The following is a 14,697-nucleotide window of genomic DNA, read 5'->3' as shown; positions in this document are numbered from 1 at the left end:
GGCACTTTGATACCAATATTACATGATTGTCACATTATCATTCCAAGCTTCACACAAAAAAAAGTTGTCCAATCACCGTTCCAAATTCTAATGAGAGAGACAAGATTCTTACCTAAACTCTGAAGTAAGTTGTTGGCCTGTGTAAATGGACAAAAATGGCCAAGTTTGCGTGAGACAAGGATTCCCCTTGTGCAGATTGCTCCTAGATGAAAGAAGTTGGTACAGAGCCTATCGCTAAAACTGTAACATGATCCAATTATCCGTGTACTTGCATCAGAAGCCAGATTGGAGAACAGCATGTTTGGCGTGCATAATATACATAATATTAATACACAAAATACACAGTCAATCCACTTTACAATATTCTGTGAAGCACTTTCAAACTTCTCTGTGATGTAATAAGGCACTATATCAAATGCAAGGATTACTATTATTATTATTAATCAACATAAAGTATCCTATATTGCAATACCTCAGAGCGTATTTACACAGGAAAATGATTTGAGGAAAGTCAATTCGTGAACAGCTGTGCGTACGGTGATTGAGTTAAAGTTTCCCATCTAGCAGGATTGTATTACTGCCCAATTCTAGCTATTGCCGTAGGCACAGCTCCTACAGATGGTAAAGGGCTGTTTTCGACAGAAAGCTTAAAGTTTCAAGAATTTCTTTGTGGTGGTACGTTCCCAACTAACAGACACAAGGCATATGCTACTTCCCCTCTTGGATAGTAGTAATAATAATCCTTACATTTGATACCAAGTATCACATACAAAACGCATTGTTTCATATTGCATTCCGACTGCCATGTTCATCTACAAATACAGTCACTCCACTTTACAGTGAATCCTGTGAAGCTTTTTGAAACGTCCTCCTGATGTGAATGGCACAATACCAAATGCAAACATTTTTATAATTACAAAGCCTTTCACAGCCGGAGGATGCCTCAAAGTGCTCCATGGGAATTTTTTTTAACTGCAAAGTGTAGTGAATGTGTATCTTGTAGGCAACCACAGAAACCAATTTGCGCATAGCAATGTCCACAAACATTTAAGACATGAGTGATGTATTTTATTTGGGGGATTGTTGACCAGGATGCTGGGGAAAACTCCCTTTATTTTCCAAAGAATGCCATGGAATTTTTAACGTCTACTTGAACAATAGGCAAGCTTCACAATCTGCAGATCATCTAAACCTCTGCAGCTTTAGAGCACTTGCTTTGCAAGTGAGAGACCTGAGTTCAATTCCAGGCAGAGGGCGAAACCTTGGGCAAGTTTCTTTACTCCACACAGAGCCTAATAATAATCCCTCCAAAACCAAAAACAATAATAAATTGGTCATTTTCAATCCACGACTATTTGTGGGACATTGCTGTACGCAATTGCCTACAAATATACAGTCAATTCACTGTACAGTGTGTTCTGTGAAGCGCTTTGGGACGTCCTTCCGATGTGAAAAGCGCTATATCAAATGCAAAGATTATTATTATTATTATTAGCTTGTGTACTCTCGCGCACCAGGCTCTATGACCCCATCACTCCCACACTCGCCCGACTCAACTGGCTCCTCATCCCTCAGAGGGTCAAATTCAAGATCCTCGTCCTCACCTTTAAGGCCATCCATGGCCTTGCCCCCTTCTACCTCTCTGACCTGCTGTCTCCCTACCAACCTGTCTGCTCCCTCCGTTCAGTGGGCTCTGGTCTGCTCCATGTCTCCTGCCCGACCCGCTCTACCATCGGTGGCCAGGCTTTCAGCCTCTCTGTCCCCACACTCTGGAACTCCATCCCATGGTTCCTTTGCCTCGCTTCCTCCCTTGCCTCCTTCAAGGCCAATCTCAAGACCCTTCTCTTCGATCGTGCCTTCAGTCGTCCTCCCACCCCTTCCCCATGCTCGGGTCCCGATCCCTCACTGTCCAGTGCCTTGGGACGTCCTCCTGACATGAAAGGTGTGCTATCAGTGTAAATTTGTTGTTGGAGGTAGGTGGGATTTCGGTTTAATTTAATCACTTTGATTTAAAACGGTGCCCTGTCTCAATGTCTGTTGCTCTTGAAAGTAAACATATGTGCGGACGTGTTTGCAATCTGTGCCATTCTTGCCGATCATAAACATCCTTCTCATCCCCTCTTGCCCCATGCTGACAGTGTGGTGTCAATGGCCATTTTCCCGGCAGTAAATTAACAACCCTCCCGCAGTAAAGTCTGAGGAGGCAGAAGATGTGCAAAATCTTATTTATATGAGAGCCAAAAGAAGGAAAGGCAATGATATTGTAGTTCCACTTTGATAATTTCTTAATTGTAATTTTTTAAAAAAAATTGTAATGTATCCCTCCATTTTCCCCTTAAATCTAGTCAGTTCCCCTGCTGATTTCGACACTAATCCACACTACCTGTCCTTCGGATGAGATGTTCAACCAAGGTCCAGTCTGTCTGTTCATTAGAGATTACATTAGAGATCTCATGACACAATTTAAGAATAATAATCCTTGCATTTGATCCAGGAGCTTATCACGTCGTTGAAACATCTCAAAGCGCTTCACAGAATATATTGTAAAGTGAATTGAAAAGAGAAAATTTGAAAAGAGAAGGGAGTTTCTCCCTGTGAAAAAGATAGAAGGGGAGTAACTAAAATATGTAAAGAGGTCACAGATCAGTCCTTTGGATGAGATGTTAAACCGAGGTTCCGTCTGCCTGTACAGGTTTGCGTTACAGATCCAATGGCGATCCGCCAAGTAAAATTGTCGCTTACTCTATGGCTGTTTGTGGGATTATGGCCTATATGAAATGCAAGGATTGCCACTTGCAACTCGGAGTCACTATTCAGAAGTGGAGCTTGAACCCTCCTCTCCTTGTCCACACAACACCACAGACTGTTTGCCAATCACAGACACCCAACTCCCTCCCCCCCATCCCCATTCACAGCGACCATGGTGCTATCGATTCCCAGACCCTCCCAGCTGGAGCCTGACAGCTTGGGATAGCAATGGGGGAAGAGTATGGGGGAGAAGAGAAGAGAGGAAACACATCATAAAACACATTTGTCATTTTAAATAAAAAAAGAGGGAGGGCTACGTGGGAACATTTGTGCTCATCCGATACTTAAGAGTGTAAATAAAACCTACTTCTACAACACCAACAACAAAATTACATTTGTATAGTGCCTTTCACGTTGGGGGGGACATCCCAAGATGCTGGACAGTCAGTGTTACGGATCTGAGCTGGGGGTCGGGATCGGGGAGGGTGGAGGGCAGGGGTGGGGGGAAGGAGGGTGATCGAAAGCACGGTCAAAGAGAAGGGACTTGAGGCGGGTCTTGAAGAAGGCACGGGAAGGGGCAAGATGGAGAGACTGCAGGATGGAGTTCCAAAGGGAGGGGCAGAGTGGCAGAAGGTACGCCGGGTCTTGTCGACGTTCAACTGAAGAAAGTTAGCTCTCATCCAGGACTTAATTTCTGACAGACATTCTGTCAGCACAGCAGTGGTCCTGGAGTCAAGGGTGGAGGCAGAGAGGTAGAGTTGGGTGTCACCCGCATACATGTGGAGATTGATCCCATGTCTGCGGATGATGTCACCAAGATGGAGCAAATAGATATTGAGGAGGAGGGGACCAAGGACAGAGTCTTGAGGAATGCCGCACGACATAGTGCAAAGGCTAAAGGAGAAAACGTTTGTGGAGATGGTGGAGGCGTTGTGGGAAGTACGATCTGAACCAGTCAAGGACAGCACCGTGGAGGTTGAAGTAAGAGAAGAGGCAGTGGAGGAGGATAGAGTGATCAACGGTATCGAAGGCAGTAGAGAGGTCAAGGAGGATGCGGAGATAGAGGGAGCCCTGGTCACAAATGGACAGAATGTCATTTGGCAGTTTGACCAGGGCTGTTTCTGTGCTGTGGGCAGCATGGAAACCCGATTGGAGAGGTTCAAGAAGGGCGTGACGGGAGAGGAAGGAGGGAAGCAACAACTCATTCCAGCAACGAGTCTTTTGCACACACATTTTAATTATCCCAGGTTTACTGGCAAATCCCAGGTTAAAAAATGTCTAGCCTCCAAGTTTAAAATTAACCCTTTGTTGGACTATGTAGACAGTTAATATAGGTCAATAATAATAATAATAATCCTTGCATTTGATATAGCGTTTTTCACGTCGGGAGGACGTCCCAAAGTGCTTCACAGAACACACTGTAAATTGAATTGACTGTATATTTGTGGGCGAACGCGGCAGCCAATTGCGCACAGCAATGTCCCACAAACAGTCGTAGATTGTAAATGACCAATTTCTATTATTGTTTTTGGTTTGGGAGGGATTATTATTAGGTGTGTGGAGTAAGGAAACTTGCCCAAGGTTGTCAAAAGGCAACATTATAAAGTTTTTGAAGAAATATTTCCGGATTAGTCAGTGGATCAGCAATAATTCTTCCCCCTTCAGGTTAGACTATTATCTAATTCGATTCCTAACCCCATCCCTGTACTTGGCCTGGTTTTGGAGACGGGACTGGAAGCTGACCAAGGAGGATGTTCTCCTCAAAAGGTAACAGCGGCCGGCCTTCCTGTGACTGAACAAATATTTCCTGGGGAGTCAGTGACTAGGGACCATAGTTATAAGGAAATCACAAGAAGAGCAAAAGGAGACCTTAGGAGAAATGTTTTACACAGAGTTGCTGGGATGTGGAATGCCCTGCCAAGTAAGGCGGCAGAGGCAAAGTCCATTGTGGGTTTCAAGAGGGAAGCAGACACGTATATGCAAAATAGAGGCTTGAAGGGGGATAAGGCTGGGCAGTGGGATTCAATGAACAGCTTGCTCTGAGGGCTGGTGTAAACTCGCTGGGCCAAATAACAATAACCCTTGCATTTGTGGAGTCCTGAAGCTCAGTGGTTAGAGCACTCCCCTTGCAAGTGAGACACCTGGGTTCAATTCCAGGCAGGGCGAAACCTTAGACAAGTTTCCTTACTGCACACGCCTGATAATAATCCCTCCAAAAAAGCAACAAAAAAAATTGGTTGTTTTCAATCCACGACTGTTTGTGAGGCACTGCTGTGCGCAATTGGCTGCCGCGTTTCGCCCACAAATATACAGTCAATTCACTTTACAGCATATTCTGTGAAGCGCTTTGAGACGTCGAGAAGACGTGAAAAGTGCTGTATCAAATGCAAGGATTATTATTATTATATAGCACCTTATCATGTCTTCTAGATATCTCAAAGCGCTTCACAGAATATATTGTGAAGCGAACTGACTGTATATTTTGTGGGTGAAAGGCGGCACCCAATTGCGCACAGCAGTGTCCCACAAACAGTCGTGGATTGAAGTGGCCAATTTTTTTTGGAAGAAATTATTACCCCCTGTTAAGAGATCGACTACCAACTGGGTTCCTACTTACTGCTAGATAAACAGAGACATGTGGAGTAAGGAAATTTGCCCAACATTTCGACCTAGCGGGAATTAAACCCAGGTCTTCGCTTGCGAGGCAAGTGCTCTAACCACTGAGCTGCAGGACTCCACAGGCAAATAGCCTGCTTCTGTGCCGTAAATCAATATGGGTCCACGATTCCACATCATTGCTCATTGCTGGATCCATCCATACCTTTAAGAGTGAGGTTGATAGATTTTTGGTAGGTCAGGGTATTAAGGGATATGGGGAGAAAGTGGGAAATTGGAATCGAAAGGATTAGTTGAGGTACAGATCAGTGATTAAATAGATCTAATTAAATAGTGGAGCAGGCTCAAAGGGCTGAATGGCATCCTCCTGTTCCTATGTTCCTTTGACTCTCAATATTTTCGGTTGATGACCATGAACATTTGCACAGCTGTCCTTCAACAAAATAAACTGGAGACGTAGTGTAGGATTTATAATCCAATACAGCATCTAATACCTTGGAAATTCAAACAATAGGTTTTAAAGCAGATCTTCCACCACATGGGTCAGATTTCCGTTTAAATGATTCCGAACCAAGTTTATTTCCGTCTTAACCTCAATGAAATGTATTCCAATAATGGATCAGTGTCAAGTTTCGCAGTTTCTCTTTTCAAAGCTGCAAATAACTTGACAAAATACCAACTGTGGAGAACATTTTCAACTAGCAGCTTTTTTGTGCTCAGAAAAGGAATTTACATTTATACAGCACTTTTCACACGGGTGGGGGGGGGGGGGGGGGCAACCTCTCAAAATGCTTCACATCACTGATGGGCACATGAGCTGGTGGTGGGACCTGAAGAGAGATGTGGGAAGTGGAAAGATGACTGAAAGCATGATCAATGATGTACGTTTTGAGATGCGCCTTGAAAGGATGGAAGGGAGCAAGTCACAGGTGGTCACACAATTGAATAAAACCAGTAAAAAATATATAATTTTGAGAGGTTAGGTCTCGAATCCAAGTCCAAACCTCAGGGAACAAAATCTCTCTCGTCAGCTGCAATTTATGGTTCCTGAACAATGAAACGTATCAATAGATCTTAGGAACACTGACAGATTATTCTGGTATGTCAGAAAATCAATCTCAAACCCTGCATTACACCGTGAAACAACTTTTCCAAGGTCATTAAACATTAGCCTACCTGGTGAGATCAAGACCCCTCTTTCTCACTAACCCCATTTCAATAAATCATCTGTAATGTTAACTTTAATTATCAAAAAAGCAAATCACCCATTTCAGATACAAAGACCCTTAAGCCCATTTTGCTTACAAACAGCATTGCACTGCATTTTACAGAAATCCTGTGAAGCACCTTGTGCCATTTTAATGACTCAATAAAGCATTATAACATAAAAAAGGATTACTATTATTATTTGGTTTCATCCTTCCAGATGATTCACTCCAGCATCCACTCATGAAAGTATCAAACATTTTTTTATAAAATGAGTCCAGCATCTTGGTACAATATATTCATCAATAATTTCCCCTGTTGAAAACGTGCCTGAATGCTGCCGTTCTTTGAACATCAATTCAGTTTGGGTTTTGTCTTGCTCTGAACTATTCAAAATGCTGTACTAAGAGATGAACAAAAGAAAGCTAGAATCTCCTCCGGCAAGTTTTCTGAATGGCTGGGGGCTGGCAACAAGGTCTCCTATAGGATTGAGTTTCAAATTGTAGAAACAGAATGGTTTTAATCGGCGCAAAATATTCAGTTTCACTTTAAGATAAACTTAGTACTTGTAAAAAAAATGCAAAAAGCCTATTTAAAAAAAGCTGCTGAGGAGTGTATTTCACTGGAGAGTTAGGAACAATAAAGATAATGTTCATATACCACTGAATAATATCCTTGCATTTGATACAGCACCTTGGGACTTCCTCCCTAAGTGAAAGGCGCTCTCTAAATGTATTTTATTGCTGTTGTTATTACATCATTGAAATGAGACTGTTATTGTGAAGTCTAGTGACTGTGTAGTTCTGTAGACGATGGAGATCAGAAACACAGGATCAGAAATACGCCATTCAGCCAGTTGGTTAGAATGATGGCAGATCTTTCCCTACCTTTGTTGCAAAAACAGCCACTGCACTTTGCAGTATACTCTGTGAAGTGCTTTGGGACGTGCATCCAACACGAAAGGTGCTAAACCAAATGTAAGGATTTTGATATACTATTATTATATTCTTTACTTCCAAGAAATCAAGCCACTTCACTTTTAATCAACACAATCAAACAACGCAGCGTGTAAAGGGATCTTTCTGCTTTGACTTTTAAAGACACTTTAAGCTCTACCCTTACGGCAGTACTCCCTTGGGGGGAATAGAGATTTCCTTCCCTCTTACCTGGGAAAGAACGTGCTTAGATAGCTGTGTTGGAAAGATGCAAAGATTCATTTGATATCTCCCAAATCAGAGAATTGTGAATGATGTCAGGATTCAGGACCATTTAACCCACGGAAAAGAGATATTGACAGAGGAACACACCAAAAATGTACATTTTATCAGCTCTCGTGTCCTTGTACTTTATCTCCTCAAGAATGCATAGAAAATCAATTTTGAACACAAACGCAGGCCAGGTTTAAGGCTCCACCTGCCTTTTATCGTGAATAAAACATCTTCCAAGGCAATTGGGGCACAGAATGCACTCGAACACTGCAGTACATCTTGAAGAGGAGTCTTTTGGTCCCTAAAAGCCTCAAAAAGCAAACCTGAGGAAATTGCACTTTAAAAATAAATCTTAATGTGTGTTTGAAGGCAAGAGAACAGCTGAGTACGTGTGAGGGGTGCCAGGGTTAACAATTTCCCACCAACACTGATCGCGGTGTTGAAAGCGCTGAACATACCAGAGGACAAGAGTAACACCTTGGCTCTTTCCTCAGAACACTTCCTGCAATTAAAGTGAGGAACATCTGGCCACCCACCCACCCCCCCCCCCCACACACACACACACACACACAGTGAGAGGAACAATCTTACTGCCACACAGCATGGGTTTACACTGAGCAGACGGAATCCCTTACCTCTGTCTTCAACTGTGAAGTGGAATATGTCATTGGTGGCATTGTCCCCATCTCTCAACACATAGCAGATCTTCATGTCATCAATTTCACCTGAAATACCAAGGAGATTTGTTTGGAAAAATCTGTCTGTTCAAAGCAGCTGTTAAAGATCCCGCTGCACTACTCAAAAGGGAAGCAAGTTACTCCCAGTGTCTTGGCCAACAATTCCCCAAATAAAATTGTTCATTTACTTCACAGCTGTTTGTGGGGCATTGCTGTGTGCAAATGTGCTGCTGCATTCGCCTACAAATATACAGATGGATCACTTCATAGCAAAATCCTGTGAAGTGTACTGAGACGTGAAAGGCGTTGTACCGAATGAAAAGATTATTATTATTATTATTGTATCACCAGTGAAGCATTTTGAGGCCGGAACATAATAAGAAACTCTAAAAAGGCAGGTTCTTTCTTTAACAAAATTCATTTTGTTCGATGCAGCTGGCATTTCACAGAGCCGTTTATGAAGTGATGACAGTGGAGAGCAGCTCCTGCTGGTTTAGGTCAGTTTGCGGGGTTTAGTCTCAGTAGTTTGAATGTTCATGTTATAACCTTGAAAAAAAAAACAATCTACGAAAGACAAGGGTCGATCGTGGTGCTTTCATTCTGTACTTAAATAACGGCTTGCACATCAGTGAGCATCTCAAACTGCTTTACAGAGGCTGGGTGGGAGATACAGGATAGGTGGGAGGTGGCCAATCGCGTAATCAACTGGTAGATTTTTAAGATGGGTTTCGAACACAGAGAAAGAGTGAGGTGGTAGGATACGGGGAGAGAGTTCTAGAGAGTAGGGACAAAGTGACTGAAAGTTTACCCATCAATGATTATGTGGAGGAATTCAATATCCTCATCCTCATCTACAAGGCCATCCACGGCCTCGCTCCCTCCTACCTCTCTGACCTACTATCCCCCTACTTACCTGCCCGTACCCTCCGTTCCTCTGGCTACGGTCTGCTCCACATCCCCGCCCCAACCGCCCTACCATCGGTGGCCGGGCCTTCAGCCTCTCAGCCCCGAGGCTCTGGAACTCCATCCCCCAGTGCCTTCGCCGCTTCCTCCCTTTCCTCCTTCAAGGCCGGTCTCAAAATCTTTCTCTTTGACCGTGCCTTCAGCTCCCCTCTCGACTCTCTACCCCCTCCTCGCCCCCTCCCTTACCTTCCCTCACCCTGCTCGGGTCCTGACCCAACTGTACAGTGCCTTGGGACGTCCTCCCGACGTGAAAGGCGCTCTATAAATGGAATCTTGTTGTTGTTGTTGAGGAAACGAGAAACATGAAAAAAGAAACACAAAACTGGTTAGCAAAGCAGAGGTCTTAAAGTTGATCCACTGGGGAACAGAGAACTAGAGAAGCGTGGCGAGGATGGGCTTGCGGAGTCTTGTGTGGGAGTGAATGTGAACTGCAGTTTGGATATTGTGGAGATTAGAGTTGGGAACTTCAAATAATAGAAAAAAGAAAGGTTCGCAATGGACATTGTCACTCAGAGCTACTGAAGAAAGGATTCTTGCTTGTACCCATCTAAGTCACAGCCACCTCACTAAAACCTTATCACTTCATCAAAATGTCTCAGTGTGGTTTGCAGGCTTTTTATTGTAACGTGAAGTAACTGTATTTTGTAGGTGAATTGCTTACCAATTGAGACTTCTCGAAGATATGATAAGGTTCTATATCAAACGTAAGGATTATTTTTATTATTACCGGATACTCTTCAAAATTCAATGGGTTGCGAATCACCATGTTATGGATATCACATCCTGATATTCACAAATCCCTTGAATTAATTTGTAAAGATCATATTTTAGACCCTAATAACTACAATACATACAAACCTTATCTTAATTAACCTTACCCTAACCAAACTTATCCTAACCAACCCTACCCTAACCTATCAACCCCTACTTTACCTTAACTGCTCCAATACACTACCCTGCATGAATGGTGCTATATAAAGGCAAGTTGTTGTTGTTACCCTAACCAAACCACCCCTGACCAACCCTATATTACACTAACATCACCAACCCTAGACCACACTACCGTAACCATCCCTGAATCAACTTTAGCACAGCACAAAACCATTTAGCACCAAAGTTCATCAACAACATCCGTTTCAGAGCGAGACACACATTCCTGTCCAACCACACCCTGACCAGAGTCAATTCAACATTTCTTTGTGAGTAACTCAATCATCTTTCCTCACACGTGAGCTCTCTGCCTTTCCTGCAGTAGCTAATAGAATTAGTAGCTCATTATCCAATACAATTGCAATTTATTTGTTACAAAAAAATACAATGAATGGTAAGCTTTCCAAAGTTTAAACCAGGTTAAATTAGATTTTTGCTCGGCCTTCCTGCAGCTGTTTGAACAATTTTAAATCTCATTTCCCATTTAGTAGTGGATTGACCTTCAAACTTTGCAGAATTGAATTGTTCTTTATTGTTCTGAACTGTCTGAATTCAACAAATCCACCTGGATTCACAACCCACCCAGACGCAAATACTTTGCAGATTAGCAGAATACCAATCTTCAATCGTATGCATTTAAATTCTTGTGCACCTCCCACCCCCTCTTCTCCCACATCCCAGCCTTTCAAAGCCAACTTGCACAAGACACTTTTTCTCCCACTTTCCAACAATGAAAAGGTGATTGTGTGCAAGTGTCAGGGCAAATAATCCAAAATAATAACCCTTGAGTTATAGCACCTATTAACATTGAAATGTCTCTTTAAAGGGAATTGATATAATGTATATTGACTTGCCTGCTGTGCGTCCCCTGACCCTTTCATGTCAGATGGACGTTAAAAATCCTGTGGCACTATCCCAAAAGAGAAATTTCTCCTAGTTGCACTAGCCAACAATCCTCTGATAAAATTGTGCATTCACTTCATAACTGTGTGAGCTGCCGCGTTTGCCTACAAATTCACAGTGGAGGAGATTTTAGGAGAAATACACACATTGATATTTCAATGATTTGATAAAATTCTACAACAATTGCAATAATTATAATTACTACGTTATGCTCGAGATTTTACGGGAAATACACACACTGTCACAATGTTGAAATCAAGACTCATCACACTGTCTCTACTCTGAACTTATCTTCTCCAGGACCCTGGACAGTGGAGCCCCTTACCTTCAGCAGTCTTCCTTTCCCACAATCTACCTCCTTTTAAAACGTAATGCATCAAACCATTTGTTTCACGACTTTTCGGGGTTCAATGTTAATCTCCTGAGCCTCAGTGGTAGACTATAACCCTTTGTCTAGATCAGTGGTGGCCAACCAAATTAATTTTTCTCTTGATTGAATATTTCTTGATGTACAGCCAAACCATAAATAATCGCTACTGGAAGCAAGATATTGATATAACACCGATTTACCTAGATCTGGTCCGAATGTTCAGGGGGCCAAATCTTGATGCTCCACAAAGCAATTTTAAACAAAAGTTCTCTTCTAGTCCCCCATTTCCATTAGATGCATTTTCACCTACAGTATCCAAGCACTTTATTTTAACTTCAATTTGTAGCTGAAGCCAAAAAATTAAGATAAAATGGTAAACTGCCAACTACCAAAATCTTGCAAATCGTTAAAAAGAAAGAGCTTGCATTTTTATAGCAGCTTATCATCTTGAAATGTTTCAAAGTATTTTACAGTAATTACTGTCAAATGCACTGGCTTGTCTTAATAAGTAAATCCGACGGCCATTCTACACACAGCAAGGTCCCACAGACAGCCAATTACATAAACGACAGATTTAACTGGGGGAATATGGTCATATGATCTTTAACATCCACCTGAACAAGCAGATAGGGCCTTAGTTTATCTTTCACATAAAATACGGTAACCAGTACAATATAGTGCTCCCTACAGTGTATCATCAATGAGTAGGAGTTCAAGTCCTGACAACGGGCTTGAACCCACAAAGTTCTGTCCGAGAGGTGAGAACATTTCCAACTCATCTGACATCCGAGACATTACAAGCGAGAAGTTATATTGACAGTGTTAAACATTAACGGAAGAGCCATCAACATTGGTTAACATTATAATACTAATAAATGATGGTTATTTTTAAAATGACTATTAGAAAGGAACCTATTGGATATAGTTCCAGAAGAAGTGTCCCTCTATTCTCCACTCTTTGAATAATCTTGCTAAATACATATGCAGTTTTTCAGCGTTTTAATAAAAACTAAATACATTAATGAATTATCTCTGAGAGCTATGGAGAAATATCAGGATATAGTAATGTTACACAATCAGACTAATACAATAGAGGCTTGAAGTGGTATGAGGCTAGGCCATAGCAATGGGATTGAACGTACAGCTTGCTCTGGAAGCTGGTGCAAACTCAAAGGGCTGAATGGCCTCTTTCTATGCTGTAAATTTCTGTGATTCTATAATTCTACAAGTTCCACAAAGACAGTGGTGTATCAGATCATATTGTGAATATCTTTAGATAAAAGTTGACTCAAAGCATTGCTCAACAAGTTTTATTTACGTAACAATAATCCTTGCATTGCGATATAGTGCCTTATCACGTTGAAATGTCTTAAAGTGCTTCACGGACTTTGCCGTAGAAAATAGTGACTGTAATTGTAGGAGAACATGGCAGCCAATTCGGACAATGTCACAGACAATCTTGCCCAAATAAAATTAGGGAACTTTTTAAAAAAAAAATTAAAACTGTGTCCTGAATGAACTCTTCGAAGGTTTTTATTTGATATCATTCAAATATTTTGAAACTATGTTGGCAATGCAAAACATGCCTTAGGAATTGAGTGTTGCTTTTTGCTTCTCCTTTTTCTCCTCACCATACTCGAGGTGTTTTGACTCCTTATCCCTTCTGCTGGGCACAGTTCCAAGGCCGCTTGTCACCCTCTTGGCTAAGGAGTGATACTCATATGGGAGTCTTGGCAGTGAGTGGCAGCAAGCTAGTTGAGCGGGTGGGGGGAACGAGGGAGGAAATCATGACCGAGCTAATGTCCATAAGTGCATCTCTAGATGTGGTTGCTTGCTGGATAGCGCTCAGGAGCAGAAACCCTGGCACAGAGCAATGAAACAACTCCTAAAATCAAATCTGAGCTGGACAATCGGCAAGTGTCAGCCTGGATCAGTGGGTAGCACTCTCACCTCTGAGTCAGAAGTTTGTGGGCTCAAGCCCCAAGTCAGGTATTTGAGCTTGTACTCTAAACTTACACTCCAGTACAATGCTGCACTGCCTTCTAGGTGAGACGTTAAATCAAGGTCTTGTCTGACTGTTCAGGTGGACACTAAAGATCCCTTGGCACTATTCAAAAAGAGAAAGGAATTTCTCCCATTTTCCTGGCCAACAATCCCCCAGATTAAATTAGTCATTTGCTTAATGGCTGTTTGTGAGACATTGCTGTGCACAAATTGGCTACAACGTTCGCCTTCAAACACCCAGTAACCATACTTTACAGTTTATTCTGTGAAGCTCTTTGAGACATTGACAAGTGATAAGATGCTGAATCAAATGCCAAGATAATACTACATGGGCACATTGCTGGAAACAATGAGAATGAAGGACCTTAAAGGTAACCTTGTTTGTTCAGAATAAATGCTACACAAATATATTATTTGGAGGAATGCAGAATAACCAGCCAGTGTATCCTGCAAATATCCTGCGTATTTGAGGTCAGATCAGCTGTGACAATGTCCACAATCAAACGGCCTGCAACCCCTAAAATCCAGTCTCAGACATGAAGTAATGGGTTAATTAATGATCATTAAAATCAGCTTTTGATCCACAAAATAAAATCCTGGAGATTCTTTTCAGGATTATTCACGTTCTATTTCTCGTGTCAAAAGTGGGAGTAAAATCAAAGGGAAAAGTGTGGGTAAATGTGGCATAAATCTACCACTGATTTGAGTTTTCGGCCAATGTTACGGAGAGTCAGGGAACAGTACAAACTCGTTACACAGCACAACTTCAAACAGTTTCTTCAGTCTGAGATCGCTGGCAACAAACAAGAGCAAGTCTGCCGCCAAGAATGTGTCCTGAAGCAGGTTAATAATAATAATCCTTGCATTTGATATAGCGCCTTATCATTTTGTCAAAGTCTTCTTGAAGCGCTTCATAGTAATTATAGTAAAAGTGCAGCAGTCAGTTTGAGCGCAGCAATGTCCTGCAAACAGCCAAGAAGTGAGTGATCAATTTTATTTGAGGGATTGTTGGCCTGCACACTGGGAGAAACTCCCTTTTTCTTTTCCAATAGTGCAGTGGAATATTTTGCAT

General features: G+C 42.0%; 1 protein-coding gene across 1 annotated transcript in view; it reads right to left on the bottom strand.

Moving 5' to 3' along the window:
• LOC103177183 (FRAS1 related extracellular matrix 2) overlaps positions 1 to 14,697 on the bottom strand; it is a 137,914-nt gene that overhangs the window by 116,339 nt on the left and 6,878 nt on the right. The window contains exon 2 of the mRNA XM_042334187.1: positions 8,414 to 8,503. Within this exon, the coding sequence (XP_042190121.1) occupies positions 8,414 to 8,503 (90 nt within the window). The remainder of the gene's footprint in view (positions 1 to 8,413; positions 8,504 to 14,697) is intronic.

Source organism: Callorhinchus milii, unplaced genomic scaffold (assembly GCF_018977255.1).
Source record: "Callorhinchus milii isolate IMCB2004 unplaced genomic scaffold, IMCB_Cmil_1.0 Scaffold4, whole genome shotgun sequence".
NCBI classification, from domain to species: Eukaryota; Metazoa; Chordata; class Chondrichthyes; order Chimaeriformes; family Callorhinchidae; genus Callorhinchus; species Callorhinchus milii.
This window is presented reverse-complemented; position numbering and strand designations above follow the sequence as displayed.